The sequence below is a fragment of the Pteropus vampyrus genome, unplaced genomic scaffold (assembly GCF_000151845.1).
Source record: "Pteropus vampyrus isolate Shadow unplaced genomic scaffold, Pvam_2.0 Scaffold125, whole genome shotgun sequence".
Taxonomy (NCBI): Eukaryota; Metazoa; Chordata; class Mammalia; order Chiroptera; family Pteropodidae; genus Pteropus; species Pteropus vampyrus.
The window spans coordinates 4,834,775-4,853,082 of NW_011888906.1; the positions used below are offsets into that span (position 1 = coordinate 4,834,775).

Here is an 18,308-nt window from a genome sequence, read left to right on the forward strand (position 1 = left end):
TAATTAAATGATACTTTGATAAAGTGGAAAAGCCAAGCAATATCACAATGTCAGAAATTAAGGACACTACTTATCAGGGTCCCTCTGATCCATGGGTGGGTGGTGGGAGGGACCTATCCCAGGCCACCCAAAGATGAAGTAAATTAGTATTTTTAAGGGAAAAATATAAAAGAGTCACCCGAATGAGTTTTAAATTTCAGATCAGTGATTATAAAATTTCTCTAAACAGATTCTATAAAGAGCCCAAAACATATAAATGGCTTTACGACTATGGCCAGTGAAGAGAGATAGATGGTGAGTGAAGCCGTGGGTGCAGAGCAAGGGACAGAGGAGGAAAGGCACGCAGACTGTCATCAAACACATTCGCACATCTCTCCCTCATCTAGTCTCTCCGTAGAGGTGAATCATGCAATCTCCATGAAGTGGGACACTTCCTTATGACAGCCACATCACAGTTCCTTTCCAGGAAGGAAGGGTGGGAGTTTAGGAGAATATCTACAGAGGCAGGTAGGGTGGGTGGAAGGCAAAAGCTTAGGGCAGGTTTTAGAAAGAGGCATTAAAGAGACAGCTGAATTATGCAACTTAAGGAAGGAATGATTTTGGGGAAGGGATGAAGGCCGAGAAAAGAGGAGTGAGAGAAAAGGTAGAGAGAGGAAGAAAGTGGTTTGGGCATCAGGGTGGGCGGATGTGCTGTTGCCCTCCAGTGGTGAGGAGGCCGGGTGGGGTTTAGGAACGAGGATGTGTGATGCTCAGTGTACGGTCACAGGCATTTCTGGAATATGATGCCCGCGCTGCCTCCTAGTAAAGCCTGAGTTGGACCTCGGAAGCAAATATGAAAGCAGGACTCTCATGGAATTCCTGGAAATTTGGGGGCTGGACAGTGGACTTTTCCCACAGGATTGGGATTGAGAATAGAAAAGAGCCAATTTTATTTAAATGTTCAAAGATAGAGTGAACTTGGCTGGCATCATGGTTACACGAATTTAATAGATGATAACGTGAGACTTGGGCAAGTTAAGACACTGGCTTAAGGCAACAGAGCAAGTACATGGCAAGGCTAGAACCTGAGCTCAGATCTCGCGGCCCCAGACTTCTTAGTCTACTGTCACCTCTACTACAGCAGTGAAGGCAGAGACAGAAGGACAGCCCCTTGCAAAGTCAGACCTGAGGCTTGTAGAGACGCAGACAAGGGATTCTGTGTACTTTGCTAGCACGTTAGGCTGTGTTTTCACAAGCCGAGATACAAAATAGGGATATCAGTGCTTACTATTTGCCCTGCAGGCACGATGACAGGAAAAGACATCTCTGAAATATATCACCCCTGCTCTTCTCCTGGGAGGATGACAAGCTTGCCTCTCTCACTTCCAGAAGCTCCGTGGGAATGCATCTCTCTTGGCCCTGCCCTCATCCACCTTTCCATGGTGGGAGTCTCAGAACTGGGTGACTCAGCTTTAAAACTAAGGAACAGTCCTTCCTGCTCCGGATACCCAGGTACTAGTAAGTCTGTTTATTAGGCACTGGACTCTGGAACTCCTGTCGTGTAAATGGCAGCAGAAGTCTTTACCCTCCCTGGCAGGGGGCCCCTGGCCTGAGTCAGTGATGGGCCATGAGACTTCGGACAGGTCCCTCCCCCTGGGTCTCAGTCCCCTGGCCTCCACAACCAGGGGGAGTGGCCCTGAGTCACATCAGCGGTTTCCCAAGCGGGATCCTTAAAGATGGCCGGAGAAGCCATGAGCTGTCTCTAAAGTCTTGAAGAACCCGTGGGGGTCACGCTGTTGTCCCGGAGTGGGGGATGGCAACTGTGGCTTTGGGCTAGAATCAGAGCATCTCATCGTATTAGCTCTGCACATGGCCTGCAGAGCAGAAGTTCATCGGGGCAGTTATATTTATGGAAGAAACGCAAGAAAACAAATTATCAATTGGTAAATACAGTTTGGGAAGTAAAAGCTTTCAAAAGAGCAGGTCCATGGAGGGAAGATGGGAAAATATCGAAGGTGTTTGGAGAACACTTTAATTTTTGCTTTTGTTGTCACATGACCTTCCACTGACCGATCCTCCTCACTCCTCTTATGAGGACCCTAAGATTGGGCCCACCTGGATAACCCAGGACAATCTACACATCTCAAGATCCTTAACTTCATCACATCTGCAGAGTCCCTTCTACCATGTAAGATAATACATCCACGGGTTTAGGGCTTAGGATGTGGACATCTTTGTGGGGGGCGTGATTCTGCCCACCGTGTAGCCCACAGCTAGCACGGGAGGATCTCCTGAGCTCTCCAGACAATATAATGGGGGTGGCATGGCCAGGAAGAGAGCTTCTTCCTGTTGTATCCTCCCCATGGACTTTGGCCTAACCATAGAGCCCACAGAGATGAAAGAGGTTCTTTCTGGTGCACTCCTCAGAAACCCCAGTGCCACTTGCCAGATGTTGTGGTTCTAGAATTTTGCCCCACTAATCTGGCCAGAGGCCTTTGGAATCCAGCAGAGCTAGAAAAATCTCCAAGGCCGAATGTAGTTGCTTTGAGAGTCTTTATCTTGAGCTCCCACTGCTCGTAATTATCATTGGACAGCAGCCACTGTGGAGAATGGAAGAGTATCTGTGGCTGGGGATGGCTGACTGGATGAAGTAGTACAGGATTCTGTGCACAGGCAGACGGTCTAGCCAGCAGTGCAAGAAAATAAAGCACTCTGAGATCTCTCATCCACTCTTCAACTTTATTTTGCTGCAATTTATAGGAAGCCTGGCCACAACTGCCAGCATGAGCCATCACAGTCCCCAGTCAAATCTCAGGATGTGACCTTGGTCCTCTCGGGAGCAATCTAAGGAGTTTAGGACCTAAAGTTGAACTGTCTGTGTGGTTGGGCTGGCTGAAACTATGGGCTGGCTGCCTTGGCATGGGCACACTGGCAGACAAATTCTGATGCCACTTCAAAGAACCGCCCCTCCAGGTGCCAAGGGCGGTTTTTCTGATGCTCACGCTGTGTCATTGTTTATTTTCGCAAGGCGCCCAGCTGTTGTGGTGATGATATTTATATCAGCAAGTGCTCTATTCATCTGCCGATTTTCAGGGATGCTTGCCAGCTGCATATGGCAGCCAACCTCAGGGCCTGATGTTTTTGCATTTAGAGAATCAATTCTCAAAGGCTGTACCAACATCTGGGGCTGAAAGATCTTCATTCACACAGGGCCCATGCTGCAAGGGGAAGCTATAGCCAATGACCTTGACCCTTGCTTCTCTATATGTCCTAAAGTGAGGTTCTTTGAAAATCCTCTTCTGTGCCTGAGCTCTGGTTTTACAAAAAGGGACACTGGAAAAGGAACAGCAAATAGGCTTCTACTGGCTCTACTTCACTCCTGGACTCCGAAAGCAGGGTTCACTATTTTACTTTTTGAGGCAAAGGAACAGGGCGGTGATGCCTTCTGACTCTGGAATTTGGTGGGGGTCTTTGTTTTACAGAAATCTACTTAATTTCATGATTATCTCAGATTCCAGCTGTCTGTTGTTTGGACCCCAAGCCTTAGAGTCATCTTTTTTTTTTTTTTTTCCCCTCTAACTTTCCATATTCAAACAGTCAGGATATTTTGTTGGGTCTACCTTATATATCCAGAACCTGCTCCATCGCTGCCACCTAGGTTCAATTCACCATCACCTGTCACCTGGCTGACTGCCTGAGCGTCCGCTCTGTTCTCTCTGCTTCCCCTATTTGCAACTACCCTCCGCCTTCCTGCACCAACAGTCTATGAACACACGAGTCAGAGGAATGCCTTTTTTTTAGAAAAAAATCGAATTACTTTTTCAGGTCACTTTTCTCCTCAAAATCTGTCAATGACTCCACATTTCTCTTTGGGGAAAACCCACATTTCCTCCTGTGACCTGGTCCTCCAAGGCCCTCCATGACCTGGTCCTGCTGCGTCTTTGTGTTACCTTCTGCCGCTGTCCCCCCACACACAATGCTTCAGTCTCAGTGGCCTCCCCGGTGTTCCTCAAATGGGCCAGGTCATGCCCACTACGAGGCCTTGGTGCGGCTTGTCCTCTCAGCCCAGCACGCTCTTCCTTGTGATGCTCACGTGACTCATTCCCTCACCTCCTCCAAACCCGTGCTCAGATATGACCTTGGCAGGGTCTGCCTTGATCACGCTACTACAGTCGCATCCTATGCCCCAAACCAGTTTTACTAAACCATCTTTATCACCCTGCCCTCTTATTTTCCTTTTTCCATGCATCTGTCACCTTTTAACATATGGTTAAGGACATTATGGAATGTATGTCTCTGTTTCTTGTCTTCCCTGCTTTAGAATTAAAGTTGCAGGAGAGATGAGAGTTTTCTGTTTTGCTTTTTCCATCTCATGTACTAATGCAATCCAAGCACCTAGAACTGCTTCCGGCAAATAGCAGATACTCAATAAATAAGGTTGAATGAATGAGCAGCATCTCTCTTTAACGTCTCTCAGATGTACACCTAAGTTGCATCCAATTTCATCTTCTATTATCTGCTCCTCTCTCGCCCTCCCCAACCTTCCTCTTTCCTCTCCCTCTGCCCACTGCATTCCCCATCCTGGCCAGGTGCATCTTCAGATGCTTGACTGCCCAGACCGGATCCCCTGCCACCATCCATGACTCGTCCTCATTCACCTTCCACACCCAACTGCTCCTCAAACCTGGGGACCTTAACTCTGGCCACGTTTTCACATCCAACCCCAATTCTCTCGCCTCCTGGCCACTTGCTCAGTTCAGATCATCCCTTTATTTTCTGCACATTTGCAATAGTCTCCTCTTCGATCTCCTGGTTTCCAAGTTTTCCCTCCTCACTGGTCCCCAGACTCACCTTTCTAACAGGCAGCCTGCCACAGCACTGCTTAACCTCTTCACTCTCTCTCCTCCCCAGACAACAAGTATTTTCTAACTGTGCTCCTAGGTACCCCAGGGGTTCCACAAAGGTACCCAGAGTGGCTGACTCTCTGGGGGCACCAGGAGGAGCCAAAAGCTTGGGTGGGTGGAGCTCCAGACCCCCAACCCTCACTTCAACACTGGCGGCTCTCAATCCTACCTGCGTTATACATTGGACTTGCATGAAAACTTTTATTTGCAGAAAGGAGTCTGTTGCATGTAAGAGAAGAGTCTTTAAAAAAGCAAAACAATAACAAAACCTTACCATGCTGCAGGCCAGGGCCCAAGCTCCTTAGCCCAGCATGGGCAGCCCTCTGCAAGCTGGGCCCTGATGCATTTTCCAGCGTCACCACCCTTTCCTGCTGACATACCCTGCGCCCCAGCCACCCTGCCCCGGAGCTGTTCTGCAGGCGAGCCCGCATGCATTCACCCCACCTCACCTTTGCCCCTGCCGTTCCCTCTGCTTGGAATGTCTTTTCCCAGCTACTTCATCCCCCACACGCCAAATCTCTGCTGCCTTCTTCAAGGCCAAAGTCACCTTCTTTTTGAAGTCTTCCCTCACCCTCTGGGCAGAATTAATTGCTCCCTGTTCCCCGCCAGCACAGCACTTCACTTCTGACCTCTATTATAGCGCTGCCACACGAGGTTGGGACAATTTGCTCATCCGTCTCTGTAGCCAAACTGTGAGCTCCTGGAGGGCTGAGATTCCAGCTCAGATCCATTTTTATTTTATTCCCGCACAAGGGCTGCGCAAGGCCAGTGCTCACAGAGACGTGTGCTGAGTTACTTTGAGTTTCCTTCAAGACTGTGAAAGGATTGCTTTTCAAAAACCTAAGGGGCCATTCTCACCTCCTCCACCCAGGAATGGCCACCCCGCCATAGGGATGTGGGCTCCAGAAGCTGTCCCATGACATGTGTCCTGTGTCCTCAGTACCACGATGTGCTGTAGGCACATGATGCTTGGAACTGTCAGACCCAGTGGGGCTAAGGCGTGAAGCCTGAAGGACACAAGAGTCTCCTGTGACAAAGCCAGAGCTTGGGGTGGTGGTCAGTGGGCAAAGGGTCCAAGGTTCAAGCCCCAGGCTCTGCCGGAGCAGGGTGCGTGGGGGAGGAGCAGGGTGGGTGGGTATAGCCAGGCGTCAGGATATTCTGCAGGGCTGGAGACACTAGGAGCTGGGGGAGGTGGTCTCTTCTGTGAGCTCTGCATGACAACCAGTGCCTGGGGGATGGAACAATAGAGTCTGGCCCTGGGCAATGGGGACCAAACAAAGCCCATAGCAAGCAGGACTCACTGCTGGGATACAGAGGGGCCTGGGGTGGCAGGGCCTGGCAAGAGACACCTGGCTTCGTTGGAAGCCAAATGGGCTTGCTTGGTGCTCACAGCCACAGCGCCCAGCAAACAGCAGCTCGGTTAGGCAGAAGCAGCACTGTGCTGGCTCTCCAGGCTTTCCCTCCAACTCTAGGGCACGGCCGCCCTAGCACGCCTGGGCCCCTAGGCCAGTGGCTGGGCCTCCTCCTACCTGAGCCGTGTCCATCTCATTCAGCATCACCACGGAGGAGCAGTTATAATCGAACACCAGCCTCCAGAAATCCGCCACGGTGTTGGGTAGAGGATGTTGCGTGACCACGAAGGCAGCAGGCTGCTTGTGGCTCTGACAAAGGAACAACACAGGCTTCGTAAAATATACATCCATCAGCGACGTTCTGATGCTGATGAGGCCAGGATGGCTGCCAGAGGCCCCCGAGCCTGCCAAACAGATTACACAAAGCACCTGGCTGTTCTGTTATCTCTGGGTGCCCTGGTGGCAAAGGGGACCTTCTCATAATGAACTCATTCTCCTCCAAACTAAGACATTTCATTAGGAAAGTGTCACTCGGATAGGGATTATTCAAATAAATTATTTATGTCTTGGAGCTCAGCAAATAATCATCATTACAATATGAAATGAAAGATTCCGAAGGCAGATTTGCTGCTCTGCTGGCCAAGGCTCCTCTTGGGATAAAAGGGATATCTTGTGTCCCTGTGCCCACAATACTGCAGGAGGGGTTGGTTCAGCCTGAGGCAGAGAGCCTGCTCAAGGGTCTTAACTTGCAGGAGGCTCACTCCTGCCCCAAGGCTGGAATGAGGGCCGACCTGGCCTGGCAGAAAATGGCACTGTGTCCAGTGGGGCAGTGAAAGGTGCCCAGAATTTAGATTCAGGCAGATGTGGGCTCAAACCCAGCTTTGCCACTTGTACGTTATCAGTTAATCATTCATTCATCCATCCATCCATCCATTCATTCATTCAAGCATCATTTGCAAAGTGACTTTTTTTTTTTTTTTTTTTGGTGCTAAGCATTGACAAATTATTAGATCTCTCCAAATCTCAGGTTCTTCATCTGGAAAACGGGAATCATAACTACAAAAGGATGATGTCATACAGCTTGAATGTGATTTGCATGTGAAAAGACCAGCAAGCGAGAACCAAGCTGTGAGGCCACTGGACCGGGCAGACACACTACGACTTGGTTTTTCACCCTTGGCCCAAGCACTGTGGCTGGCACGCTAGACACATTAGCACAGGTCCAGCAAACAAAACACATAAATTCAGTCCCATATTGCAGATGGGGAAACTGAGGCCCAGAGAAAACGGCCTCTGTGAGTTTGGGCTACATCCGAAGCTTCGACTGGGCCCTGTTTATTACAGTCTCCTGTGAGAAGGTGTTTGGAAAGATCGGGAAGGTTCCCCACTTCATCAGTGATCTGTGAGACCTGAGAAATCACCCATGCTCACAAGAAGTTTTCCTGGGACATGGTTCCGATGGGAGCCCCAGCTGTTTTCGGCGGAGTCACAGGTCAGCAGGAAAATGGGGAGGGGCGAGGGGGTCACCCACCCGAACCAGGTGAAGATCCTGGCAGAAGCGCCTGCCAAAGAGATTACCAAAAGTGCCTGTCCATTCTGTGATCTCCCTGTGCCCTCGTGGCAATAAATAAATAACAGCCTCGCAACTGTGGGTGCAGCCTGCGCACTAGGGGATCCTGTCTTCCAAAGGTCTAATCCTGGTCAGTTGTGAAATATTTAGTTTCCCCAAAGGCCAACCCCAGGTGCAGACAGCAGGTTGTCGAGTCATTTCCAGCTATGGAAAGGGGTTTTAATCTTTCAGAGTCAAAAGACGGGGGGTTTCAGAGCCTTCACTCGACCTCTCTCAGCTAGCTGACCTAGAGATAGCACCTCACTCGGAAAATGGGGGTAACGACAGCCACAGGCAGGACCAGACACTAGAAGTCCAGGGCTCGACATGGTGCCCAACACTCAGCGAATGTTAGTTTTCTTCCTTTTTCTCTGTCTCTATGATAAATGCTGTATTAGGCCAGCACGCCCGACAAAGCCTTATCTGAAAATATGTTCGAGATCCGTGCTCCTGCCGGGTTTCAGGGATCAGCTGGCAATCCATTTCGTGGATAACATCATCCTTTACCAGGGAAACATTAAAAATTAACCCAGAGGACTTCATATTTTTCTGCTGGGAGCAAAGCTGCTATGGTTACGAGATAATGCACAGACTGAGCTAGAATACAGATAAGGACTTTTTCTTTCTTTTTTTAAGGAAAGGCAAAGGCCCCAGCGATGGCTCACAGGAGAAATGCCCCGTGGATAAAGAGACTACTATCAGCATCCGAGCGTCTCAGAAGGCATTTGACTCCAGGCAGCATCTAACCTACTAAGAGGAGGCCAGGAGCACGTTTGATTCTTGCTTCAATGAGGAAGGCCGGGAGGGGAGTTGGGACAAGTGGAAGACAAATAGGAGGAGCTTAGAAGCGTGAGTGCACCCCCAGGCCCCATGTCTTATACTGCATACATGTGAACACACATGCAAACATACATACGCCCACATACACATGCACACATACATATACATGCACCGCTTGACCTTGGAAAGCTCTAAGCTAAAGCCAGAGGTCTTCCCTCCTCATCCAGCTGTTTGATCTGACCAGGAGAAGCCTCCCTGCTTCTGGATCCAGAGCCAGGGTTTCCATGACGGACCTGGGCGTCCTGTGGGCAGAGGCCAGGGCAGGTCCCCACGGAGCTGAGATAGGCACTGACCTGTCAGCTTCCTGCCTCCAACACCTAGGACCCTTGCAGAGCAAATTTCAGGAGGCTCCAAGGTCAGAGACGTAGTTGGTCTTGACCCCAGGAGAGAGCACCCCATGTTCTTGCCTGTTCTGGGTAAGAGCGGGGGTCCACACAGGCCGGATGGATGTGATGCCAGACATGCGTGGGGAGGGGGACCTGGAAAGGCTCATCTCCAGTCAGGCAACAGTGTTCTCAGTCCTGAGCATCGGGAGGCAGGGTGCCTGAGTTTTACTGAGTAAACTGTGGGAAGGCTCAGTGAATGAATAATAGTGTGTCCCGGACTCTGGCTTTGCGACTGGCTCTCTGGATGACCTTCAGCAAGTCTCCTTCCTTCTCTGGCCTCAATTAGTTTTTGTAGAAAAGTGCAAGGATGGGACTAGATGATCTATGGTTCCTTCCTGCTGCAAACATCTCTACATCCCAGAAGTGGAGGGACAATCACTGGCAGTAGCTGGAGGACCCAGGGGAGAAGCATACCAGTCAGGAGCATGAACCCACCCACTGGGAAAGGGACGTAAACCCCTAATCCCAAACCAGGCCGGCGGTGGGTGGCGGGGGGGTGCCCTTCTGGGACCTGATACTGAGAAAGCAGGGGACAGTTCCCCTAACAGAACGGTCATGCTTCCTTTGCTGCCTCCCACCACACATCCAATAACCACTGATGGAGCTCCTACTAGGTGCCACCTTCATTCTTGCCTCTGCACAGGAATTATTTGGGAACCTGCCAGGGAGCTCCTGGAGAGCAGAACCTAGGCCTTCACCATCTCGCGTCCCCAAGGCCCAGGCCAAGGCCTGGCATGTGGACTGTTTCCTGAACTGAACTGGAGGCTGAGAGTCAGCTCTGTTGGCAGCAGGAGCAGGGACCGGATGGGCCCATGGCCTGGCCATGGTGTCATGGGAGCCACTTTAAGCTTTTGGTTTCTTTCAGCTTGTGTATAGATTTGGGCAAGAACCATCATGGGGAGCAAAGGTCTTTGGGGCCAGCAAGATCAAAAGCAAGGAGAGGCTGGCTGGGAGGATGGTCAGGGACCTGGGAAGCCACCTCCACCTTGGGCAGAAGCTTTTCCCTGGAATGCCAGCAGGAGCGTCCACTGGCAGGGCTCAGCTTACGTCCATCAGGGCCGCATTGATGTAGTTGCTGGATTCTCCATCCACAGAGATGAGGAAGGGCAGGCAGCGGTCCAGGGGCAGGACATCCATGCTCCGATTCTTGTCATGGTTCCGGGGCAGAAGCCCGATGCTGCAGTCCTCGGGCCGGACCCGGGGTGTCACGATGTTGAGGGTCTGTGGGTGCAAAGGTGGAAAGATAGATGTAGCTCAGATGGTCACCCCGGACAGAGGGCCAGCGATGTTCAAACTCAGCCTAATCCCTTGTCTCTATCCCCCAAGCTTGGCCCTCCAGTGCCTTTTTCACGACATGTTCCTCATCTTGGTGATGTCTGTCACCTGCTGGCTGCTCCAAGCCCTGTGAGCCGAGAGCCTCTTCCAGGCCCTGTGTGACACTGTCACGATGCCAAGATTGCAGGGGCAGCACGCACGCGCACACAGACTCAGACACCAGCTCCCAGCACCTGCCAATCATTTGAGCTAAGGTGCTCATCTCAGCCAGTGTTGTGTTAAAGGGTGGGCTGGCCAGGGGGTCATAAGGTGGGGGGCGGGGTTAGGGAATCCCTAATGAGTGGTAAACATCACTTGAAGTATCATTGAATGAGGGAAATGACTTTACCAACATGCTTCTCAGGGAGAAAGCTGTTTGAGAATGGAGAAATGCTTGGATGACCAGCTCAGGATGAGTGAGAGACCTCCATGGGCCAAGCTCTAGAATGTGTGGAACATTTCAGGGCTTGAGTTCTCCAGAGTAAATCTTGCAAGTGGGGGGCCAAAGCTGAGCTGCCCCAGCCAATTCGCTAGATGCTGTGTGCAACCACCAGGGGTCTGTGTCCTTCCTCCTCTCCTCATTTCAGCATTTGGTCTCTACTCCAAATCAATAAAGTCTGTCTGAAGGAGCACTAGAGTACTGGCCTGCCTGGGGTATCTGCGCACGGAACCATGAGCCCCTCAAGTCCTGGAGCTCCCTTGCTGCTGCTTACGTGTTCTCAGCTCCTATTACCCAGGTATGACCCTGGCACTGACTGTGGGACATTGGGCTGGACTCTGGCTTTGCCTTGCTCAGTGATTCACGTCCAGGCCTCCAGACCCAAACTACCACCGTTCTGACCACATGGGATCCAAGGCACAGATCTGCTATGCCTGAGCTGGGCTCTAGGGCGGTGCTTCTTAAACTTTAATGTGCAGACAAATCACCCAGAGATCTTGTTAAATTGTGAGTTCTCCATTAGGTCGCACCCAAGATTCTGCTTTGCTAACAAGCTCCCAGGTGAAGCCGAGGCTGCTGGTCTCTAGACTTCTCTTTGAATAGTGAGGATCTAGGACACACTCCAGTTGTACAGAAATACCAAGAAAATCCGAGTCCCTTCAGGGACAGAGGAGCCTGAAATTCACACCTACCTGTGTGTATACCCTTGCCTCCATCCACAACCGGACGAGAACTAAATAAGACCTCAGTTCAAAAACATAATCCTAGTTGAAAACAAGTGTCAGCATCACTGAGTGATTGGTCCTCAGTCACTCACGGCTGTGCGTTTTATGTTCGGGAACTCACTCTGCAGCGTCATAGCTGCAGACACATTGAAACACAGACGTATCAGCTCTCACAGAGCAAAGCCCCTGAGTGTGCTCAGTGCCCTGCAGTTGGCTGGGCCCGAGCCTGGGATGCGCTCGTACCTGAAATTCGTCTTTGATTTGGCTGGAGTTGGTCTGGGGGTCCAGCCTGCTGATGTTGTAGTAGAGAGAGCGGAACTCGCACACGGGGATGGCGGTGTTGCCGCAGAGGCATGCCTCCAGGATGGCATCATGCACGAACACGTACTGCTCCTGCAATGCCAAGGGGAGAAAGACTAGGGTACCGGGCGAGAACAGTTGCCTGAGAGTCTGGGGTCCACATGCAATCCTGTGGCTGCGAAGGATGGAGATGATTTGTGTTGCGGAATTAATACTTTCTGTCCTATAAGCCAAAGGACCGAGTTTCCATGTGTATTCGTGACTGCCTGAGCAATGGTGAGTTTTGTCCCTTGTGTAAGATTAAACAGCACAGCCACTGACATAAATTAGGAACTTGCAGACTTGCTGCATGCAGCGTGTGCTCCTGGTGACCTGCCCATGTCCCTTCAGCTTTCGCCTTTCCCTGCCGAAGGCTGTTTATTGCAAATACCTGAGATTCATGCCGAGGGCTCTTTCTCACGCCAGGGGCACCCCTGGACTGTGTATGGGGTGAACCAGCAGGGCTGAGGAGTTACTACCCCAGGAGCGAGCTCTCGAGCAGTGCCTGGTGGAGAGCTGGGGGACGAAGACCTAAGTTGCCCCTCTCAGGTGGGAACTTGGAAGAGCATGTTCCACACTGTCCCGCAGCTCCCCAGCCGTTCAGTGTCAAACAGCTCATAAAACACTTTAACAGTCAAAAAGCTCGATGTCTTTCCCCTCCCCTCTCTCACTTCCCCACAGCGTATCTTGGGATCACCTCCCAAATTAACCACTTGCCCCACCTCCTTGTCTCAGGGTCTGCTCCTAAAGCATGTGCCGCCCCCTCTGCCTCTCAGTTCTTGGCACCTGCTGTTCTCTCCTGGATGCCATTCCCCCTTTCCCATGCCTTCAATGTCCCATGTCCTCTGGCGAGTCTTCTCCAAGTTCACCAGGCAGAAGTTGGTGCTGTTACTTCCGAGCCCTTAGCAAATGTTTGTTGAGTGACTATTTTCCTGTAGAACATGACCCGTCTCTTTATATAAAATGCTTACCCAAATGCATCTATTTGAATGTCTGTCTCCCCCACCAACCAGCAAGGACCACAATGTGTCCAACGCCAGCCAGCGAGCCTGCCTTCTGCATGCCGGAACCTGGGAACGGGTAGTACGGCTTCGGCAGCCTCACCAAGAAGCCTGAAGACTGGGCCGTGGGAGCTGGCTCAGAACCGCAGCAGGGTCCTATGTGTGCGAACTTGTAAGTGGGGAGGGGTCCCCTGCAGAGCCAGCGGTGACCGGCCATGCCTGAAGCCGTGGGTGATTTCTCTTGGCGGAGCTCGTGATGGAAGCAGCTCTTTATCTGCTCCAGCTGATGGCCTGGGCACCTACAGCCTTCACTAGAACCGGAAGGTGGGCTGGTTACAGGAATAACAAACCGTGCTTTGAGGAGCAGGATCTGCAGGAAAGGCTGCCTAGCGAGAGAGTGTAGTTCAGGGGAAAGCATGGCCCTTGGGGTCATATGTTCTACCACTGTCTGGCCATGTGAGGCTTTGGGGACACTGTTGCTCACTTTATTCATCTATAAAGTGGGGCTTTAGTAGGATTTACTCCAGAAGGCTGTGATGAAGAATGGAAAAAACGCCCTTAATACGAAGAACCTAGCACATAGTAGGTGCTCAACAATAAAGATGAAACTCCTCCCATTTCCCTTGAGTCTTGGGCTCTCTAACTGGAAAGACGAGCGCTTGAAGGTCCACCTCTCCCTCAAGGTCAGGGACCGTGTGCCCCCTCTCCTGGAATCCCCAGCACCTAGCCGGAGGACTCAGTAACTGCATCGCTAAGCCACTCCTGCAGTGGCTGAAGCAATGCTGGGCACAGAGTAGGCATTCAATAAATGCTATCCTTCCCTCTCTCTCTCTTCTCTTCTAGCCAAGGCGGGAATACCATATGAAGAACACCTGAAAGTTGCTATTCAGTCCCTGCTTAAATGCCCTCAGAGATGGAGAACTCACCACCATTCCTCATTGGCGGAAGCGCCTGCACTGTGGGACCTCAGGGTTGGCAGAGGAACCCCAGCTTCCGTGATGGTCTCACTATAGCAAGCCCAGTATTCACCCCCACCATGGCTCCCACACCCAGGTCCCGTTCTGCAGGATGCTACCACCCATGGGTCTCTCTGTTCCACCACGCTTCCCCTTGGCTAGGGCTGCAGGTGGCCGGCTGGCTCAGTCCCCCAGGACCCACCTCCGTCTGCACAAGGTTGACCCTCTGGGCCCGGAGCTCACGCACGCAGTTGAAGATGTCCACCACCCCTTCGTTCTCGGCCATGTCGAGCATGGTATCGATGGCGATGAAGCAGCCAGTCCTCCCGGCTCCAGCGCTAGAAGGAAGAACAATGGTCTGTGTGGGGCTGGCCCTGGGGAGGCCCCTTGCAGTTAGCTCTGTGCCCGATAACCCCACAAAGAGGCGGTACACTGCAGGGGGCAGACAGAACAGTCTGCATCTCAACGCTGCCTAGAGATCTGAGCAAGTGACCTGACTGAGAGCCTCTGATCTCTCTCTTTTGTAAAATGGGAGCGTAATGCTTGCTTCCGGGGCTATTTTATTAGGAATGGCTCATTTTTGTTGCCTGCCTTTATCATACGCTCAGTTAGCACTGACAAAGTGCCGGGCCTTGTTCTATGTCCTTCACCAACGTTACCTATTAATTCTCTTACGAGGCCATTAGGGAATGTCTCATCCCATTCTACAGGTGAGCAAACTGAGGCGCAGAGGGCTTACCTCGCCTGAGGTCACAGAGCCAGCACGTGGTAGAGCTGGGACTTCGACCCAGGCAGTCTGGCTCCAGAGTTTGTGCTGTTACACTTCCTCTAATAATAATAGAGCCCCTAATGCGTGCTTACACGACACGGAGGCATGAGTTTTCCTCACGTGATGAACGAATATAGTCTGTCTCTAAAGTATCCAGCACGGCCCTGGGACCCCGGTCCGGTTATCAACTCTCCTGATAATGTATTTGATTCTGATCGCCGGCGGCTTCCTTTAGGAGAATCTCAGATCAAGTACAAAATGGCAAAAGAAGTCGAGACTCAGTGCTGGGTTCCAAAGTCATGGCGGCGAGCCAGAGACAGACAAAACATTTGCCTCACATGTGTATCATTTGGGAAGTGAAGACTGACAGGGAGGAATTAGAAACTCGATGTCAAGGATGGGGTTTCTAATTCCCACCTCGATGATGCGGGGAGGGAAAGTGGATGCCCGGTGAGAAAGGGCCAGCTCTGAGGCACCTACAGTTTATGGCGTCTCTCCTCAACGTGACTCATGACCTTGACTGACATGGCACTGCCAGGGCAGGGATGAGATCACCTGCACATGCAGTGTCTGAACGATGGGTTGGCCCACGGTCACACTGGAGAAGAAGGCATTGGGAAGGAAGGGCAGGATGCAGGCTAGCCGGACTTGGGGTCTGGACGTCCACCCTCCTCCCGTTCTTCGTGCCCACGACGTGATACTTCATCTCCATTTAGGAGGATTCAAAGATGTGCCAGTCCATCCCAAAGTGACTTTCTATGTCAGAGCTGAAAATATCTCTTCTCCACAACACGGTGAAATCTGACGCAATCCATTTATTCTCTAATAAGGCCGCTACAGGCCAGCAATTGATTTTTAAAGTCATAGAAACAAAAAGAAGCACGCTTCCACCGAGACGCCCCGCTGCTGTGCCTAGGAGCTGAGGGTGAGCGTCTGGAGAAAAGCACGTTAGATGTCGCAGCTCTGCCAGTGCACACCGGCGTGACCCGAGTGAAGTGTCTACCATCTTAGTACCTCAGTTTTCTTACCTGTAAAATGGGAGTGATAGTTTTGCCCACCTCTCAGGGTCGGCGAGAAGTAAACGAACTAATGTGGGTGAAGTACACAGGCAGTTCACTGTCAATGCCAAACCCTTGTCTCCGGGGAGCATTACTGTGTCAGAGCGACAGCGATAACGCCTGAGACTGCTACTCTTCTGTTGTTCTCGTGAGACTCCAGGAGCTGGGTCTCATCAGAGGGCTGGACACAGCAGACGCCAGCAGGGGAGTCCACGGCAAAGAATCAGGGCCACAAGGTGTCATCCCCCATAGCACGACAGCAGAGCTGCAGAGGCTCCCTTGTCTGGGGTGGGGGGCCTTCCACTTACCTGCAGTGGACCACGATGGGCCCGGCTTCAGGGGGGTTGAGGAACTTGACCTGGCGGACGAAGCCCAGGAGGCCGGTGGCGTAGCAGGGGACGCCGTGGTCGGGCCAGCTGGTGAAGTGGAAGAGGCGGAGCTCCCGGATCTCATGGTAGCCTTTCTGAGGAGAGAACGGGCCTCTGTTCCTCCAGCTGCTGCCCACACCCAGCACCCCTGGGAACCACAGTTGCTGCACTGAGGAGCCAGCCTCCCTGCTGTCAGGCAGGTCAAGGCCTGTAGAGGGTTATCAGGGGTTACCACACAGAGGGATTCTGCGTCTGTTACGTCTGGGAATTTGGGAAGTAGATATTGTGAAAGTGACTGATTTACTAGAGGACTTTTCAGAGCCTTTGGGGCGCTATTACACGTTCTGAATCTCCGGGGGGTGGGGCATTTTAACACCCACAGCGTTTACCCAGGGTCGCTCTTTTGACAAGTGTTTCATGGAAATTGTATGTAGCAGAACAGATTCAGAGAAATGTTGGCCTTAAACACCAACTTCGAATCATTTTGGGAGGAACACGGGGCCTTTCAGTGGTTGAGTCTGGTGTCCTTCAGCTGTCCAATCCTGTCTATCTCGTCTCCACGGCTTTCGAATAAAAAATGTTATCGGACTTCTTTATTAATTAGATTCTTATTTAGAATCATAAATGATGGAACAAATAAAAGCAAAGCTTCTCTGACTGATGGGGCGGTGGGGCCTAGAGCTCCAATCAGTCCCCTTCCTCTCTCGTCACCCCTCATACAGACACCCCGCAGGCCAAATAGCAGCTCTCTGACTACTCCGCGGCCGGGTCACACCTCTGAGCCTTTCTTTATGCAGTGCCCCCTCCTCCTTTCTCCCCCTTAGCAATCTCCTGCAGGTGTTTGGAGGTCACTGAATAGGAAGCATGCACAATTATTTGTTCTTTCAGTTAAAAAATATTCACTGAGGGTTATCCGTGCTCAGCCTTGTGTTAGGCACTAGGAAGGTGGAAGTAAAAACCACAGTCTCTCTCTTTAGAAACGCTCATGGTTTAGTTGGAGAGGCAGGCTCTGAAATGAATAATTCTATTAAAGGGCACAGAGGAGTGTCAGCTAACCCCATCTGGGGAGAGGAGAAATCAGAGAAGGCTTCCTGGAAGAGGTGATACCTGACCTGAGTCTTGAAACATATCAATAGTGAAAATAATGGCTAACATTTATTAAGCATAGACTATGTGCTTGCCACTCTCAGAACACTTCAGTGTACTAATTCACTGGATCCTCATACCAATTCTCATATCGCTATCTCCTTTTCACAGATGAGGAAATTGAGGCTAAGCAAAGTTAAGTAATATGCCCAAGGTCACACAATTGGTAAGCTGCAAATCCCTGGTGGTTGGGCTCCACAGTCTGCCCCCCTAAGCACTATGGTACACGGATGCCTGGGTGTTACGCAGGTGAAGAGATGGAGGGAACCTTAGTCTAAGGGGCAGCACAGGGAAAGCGTGGGGACAGGAAATAGCATGATACGTGCACAGAATCACAAACAGCCCAAGGCAACTCCAGAGGAGAGTGGAAGACAGGCAAGGATGGACAGCAGGATCGGGGGCGGGAAGCTGGGCGGGTGCTGGATGCTGGAGGGCCCTGCTTTCCACTTTCAGGCCTTTGGACTTTATCCCAGAGGCACTGGGGAGCTATAGGGAGGTTGCCCATATGGTTGCACAGAAGGGACAGTGCATCAGGCTTGCATTTTAGGAGGACCACTCGGGCTGCTATGTGGAGGATGGATTTGGGTGGGTGTGTTAGGGGCCGTGTACAGGGCATGATTGGTGCCCATCCAGATCCCATTTCCTGAACCACTGCACACGCCCCAGCTACTTTGAGTCTTGGCTGCAGACAGCTCACACTTACTCTTCTTCAGAGAACTGCTCTCAGCCCGACAGGCACCACCTCCCTTGGGTGGGGCGGGCAGCTGGCATTCAGTGACTGAGAGGAGTGTTAGAATGACTGACGGACTCTGTCAGTCCACCTAGGACTGAGGGGTTTCCCAGGATGCGGGACCTTCAGTGCTAAATTCAGGATGGTCCTGGGCAAAAACCAGGATGATGGGTTATCCTAAGAGTTAACGGCTGTACGAAAGGCCTCTTGTCTCAAGAAGGGATCCACTCTGTGGTACAATTCATACCCCAGTGGGATCAGGCTGACGCTGGTCTCCAGCTGAGACCACACTACTGCTCTGCTCCTTCCTCGGTCCCCTTCTCTTCAGAGTTCTCCCTCAAATGCGTCATCAAGGGGACAGATGGCTCTGCCTCTCAGAAAGCCAAACGAAGA

The 18,308-nt window shown here is 51.5% G+C and overlaps 1 protein-coding gene across 1 annotated transcript in view; it reads right to left on the reverse strand.

The window, feature by feature from the left end:
* PTPRT (protein tyrosine phosphatase, receptor type T) overlaps window positions 1-18,308 on the reverse strand; it is a 124,365-nt gene that overhangs the window by 20,419 nt on the left and 85,638 nt on the right. Inside the window, exons 8-13 of the mRNA XM_011366637.1 lie at window positions 15,980-16,134; window positions 14,047-14,182; window positions 11,792-11,941; window positions 10,118-10,291; window positions 6,413-6,544; window positions 5,742-5,910 (exon numbers count right to left, since the gene is read on the reverse strand). Of these exons, the coding sequence (XP_011364939.1) occupies window positions 5,742-5,910; window positions 6,413-6,544; window positions 10,118-10,291; window positions 11,792-11,941; window positions 14,047-14,182; window positions 15,980-16,134 (916 nt within the window). The remainder of the gene's footprint in view (window positions 1-5,741; window positions 5,911-6,412; window positions 6,545-10,117; window positions 10,292-11,791; window positions 11,942-14,046; window positions 14,183-15,979; window positions 16,135-18,308) is intronic.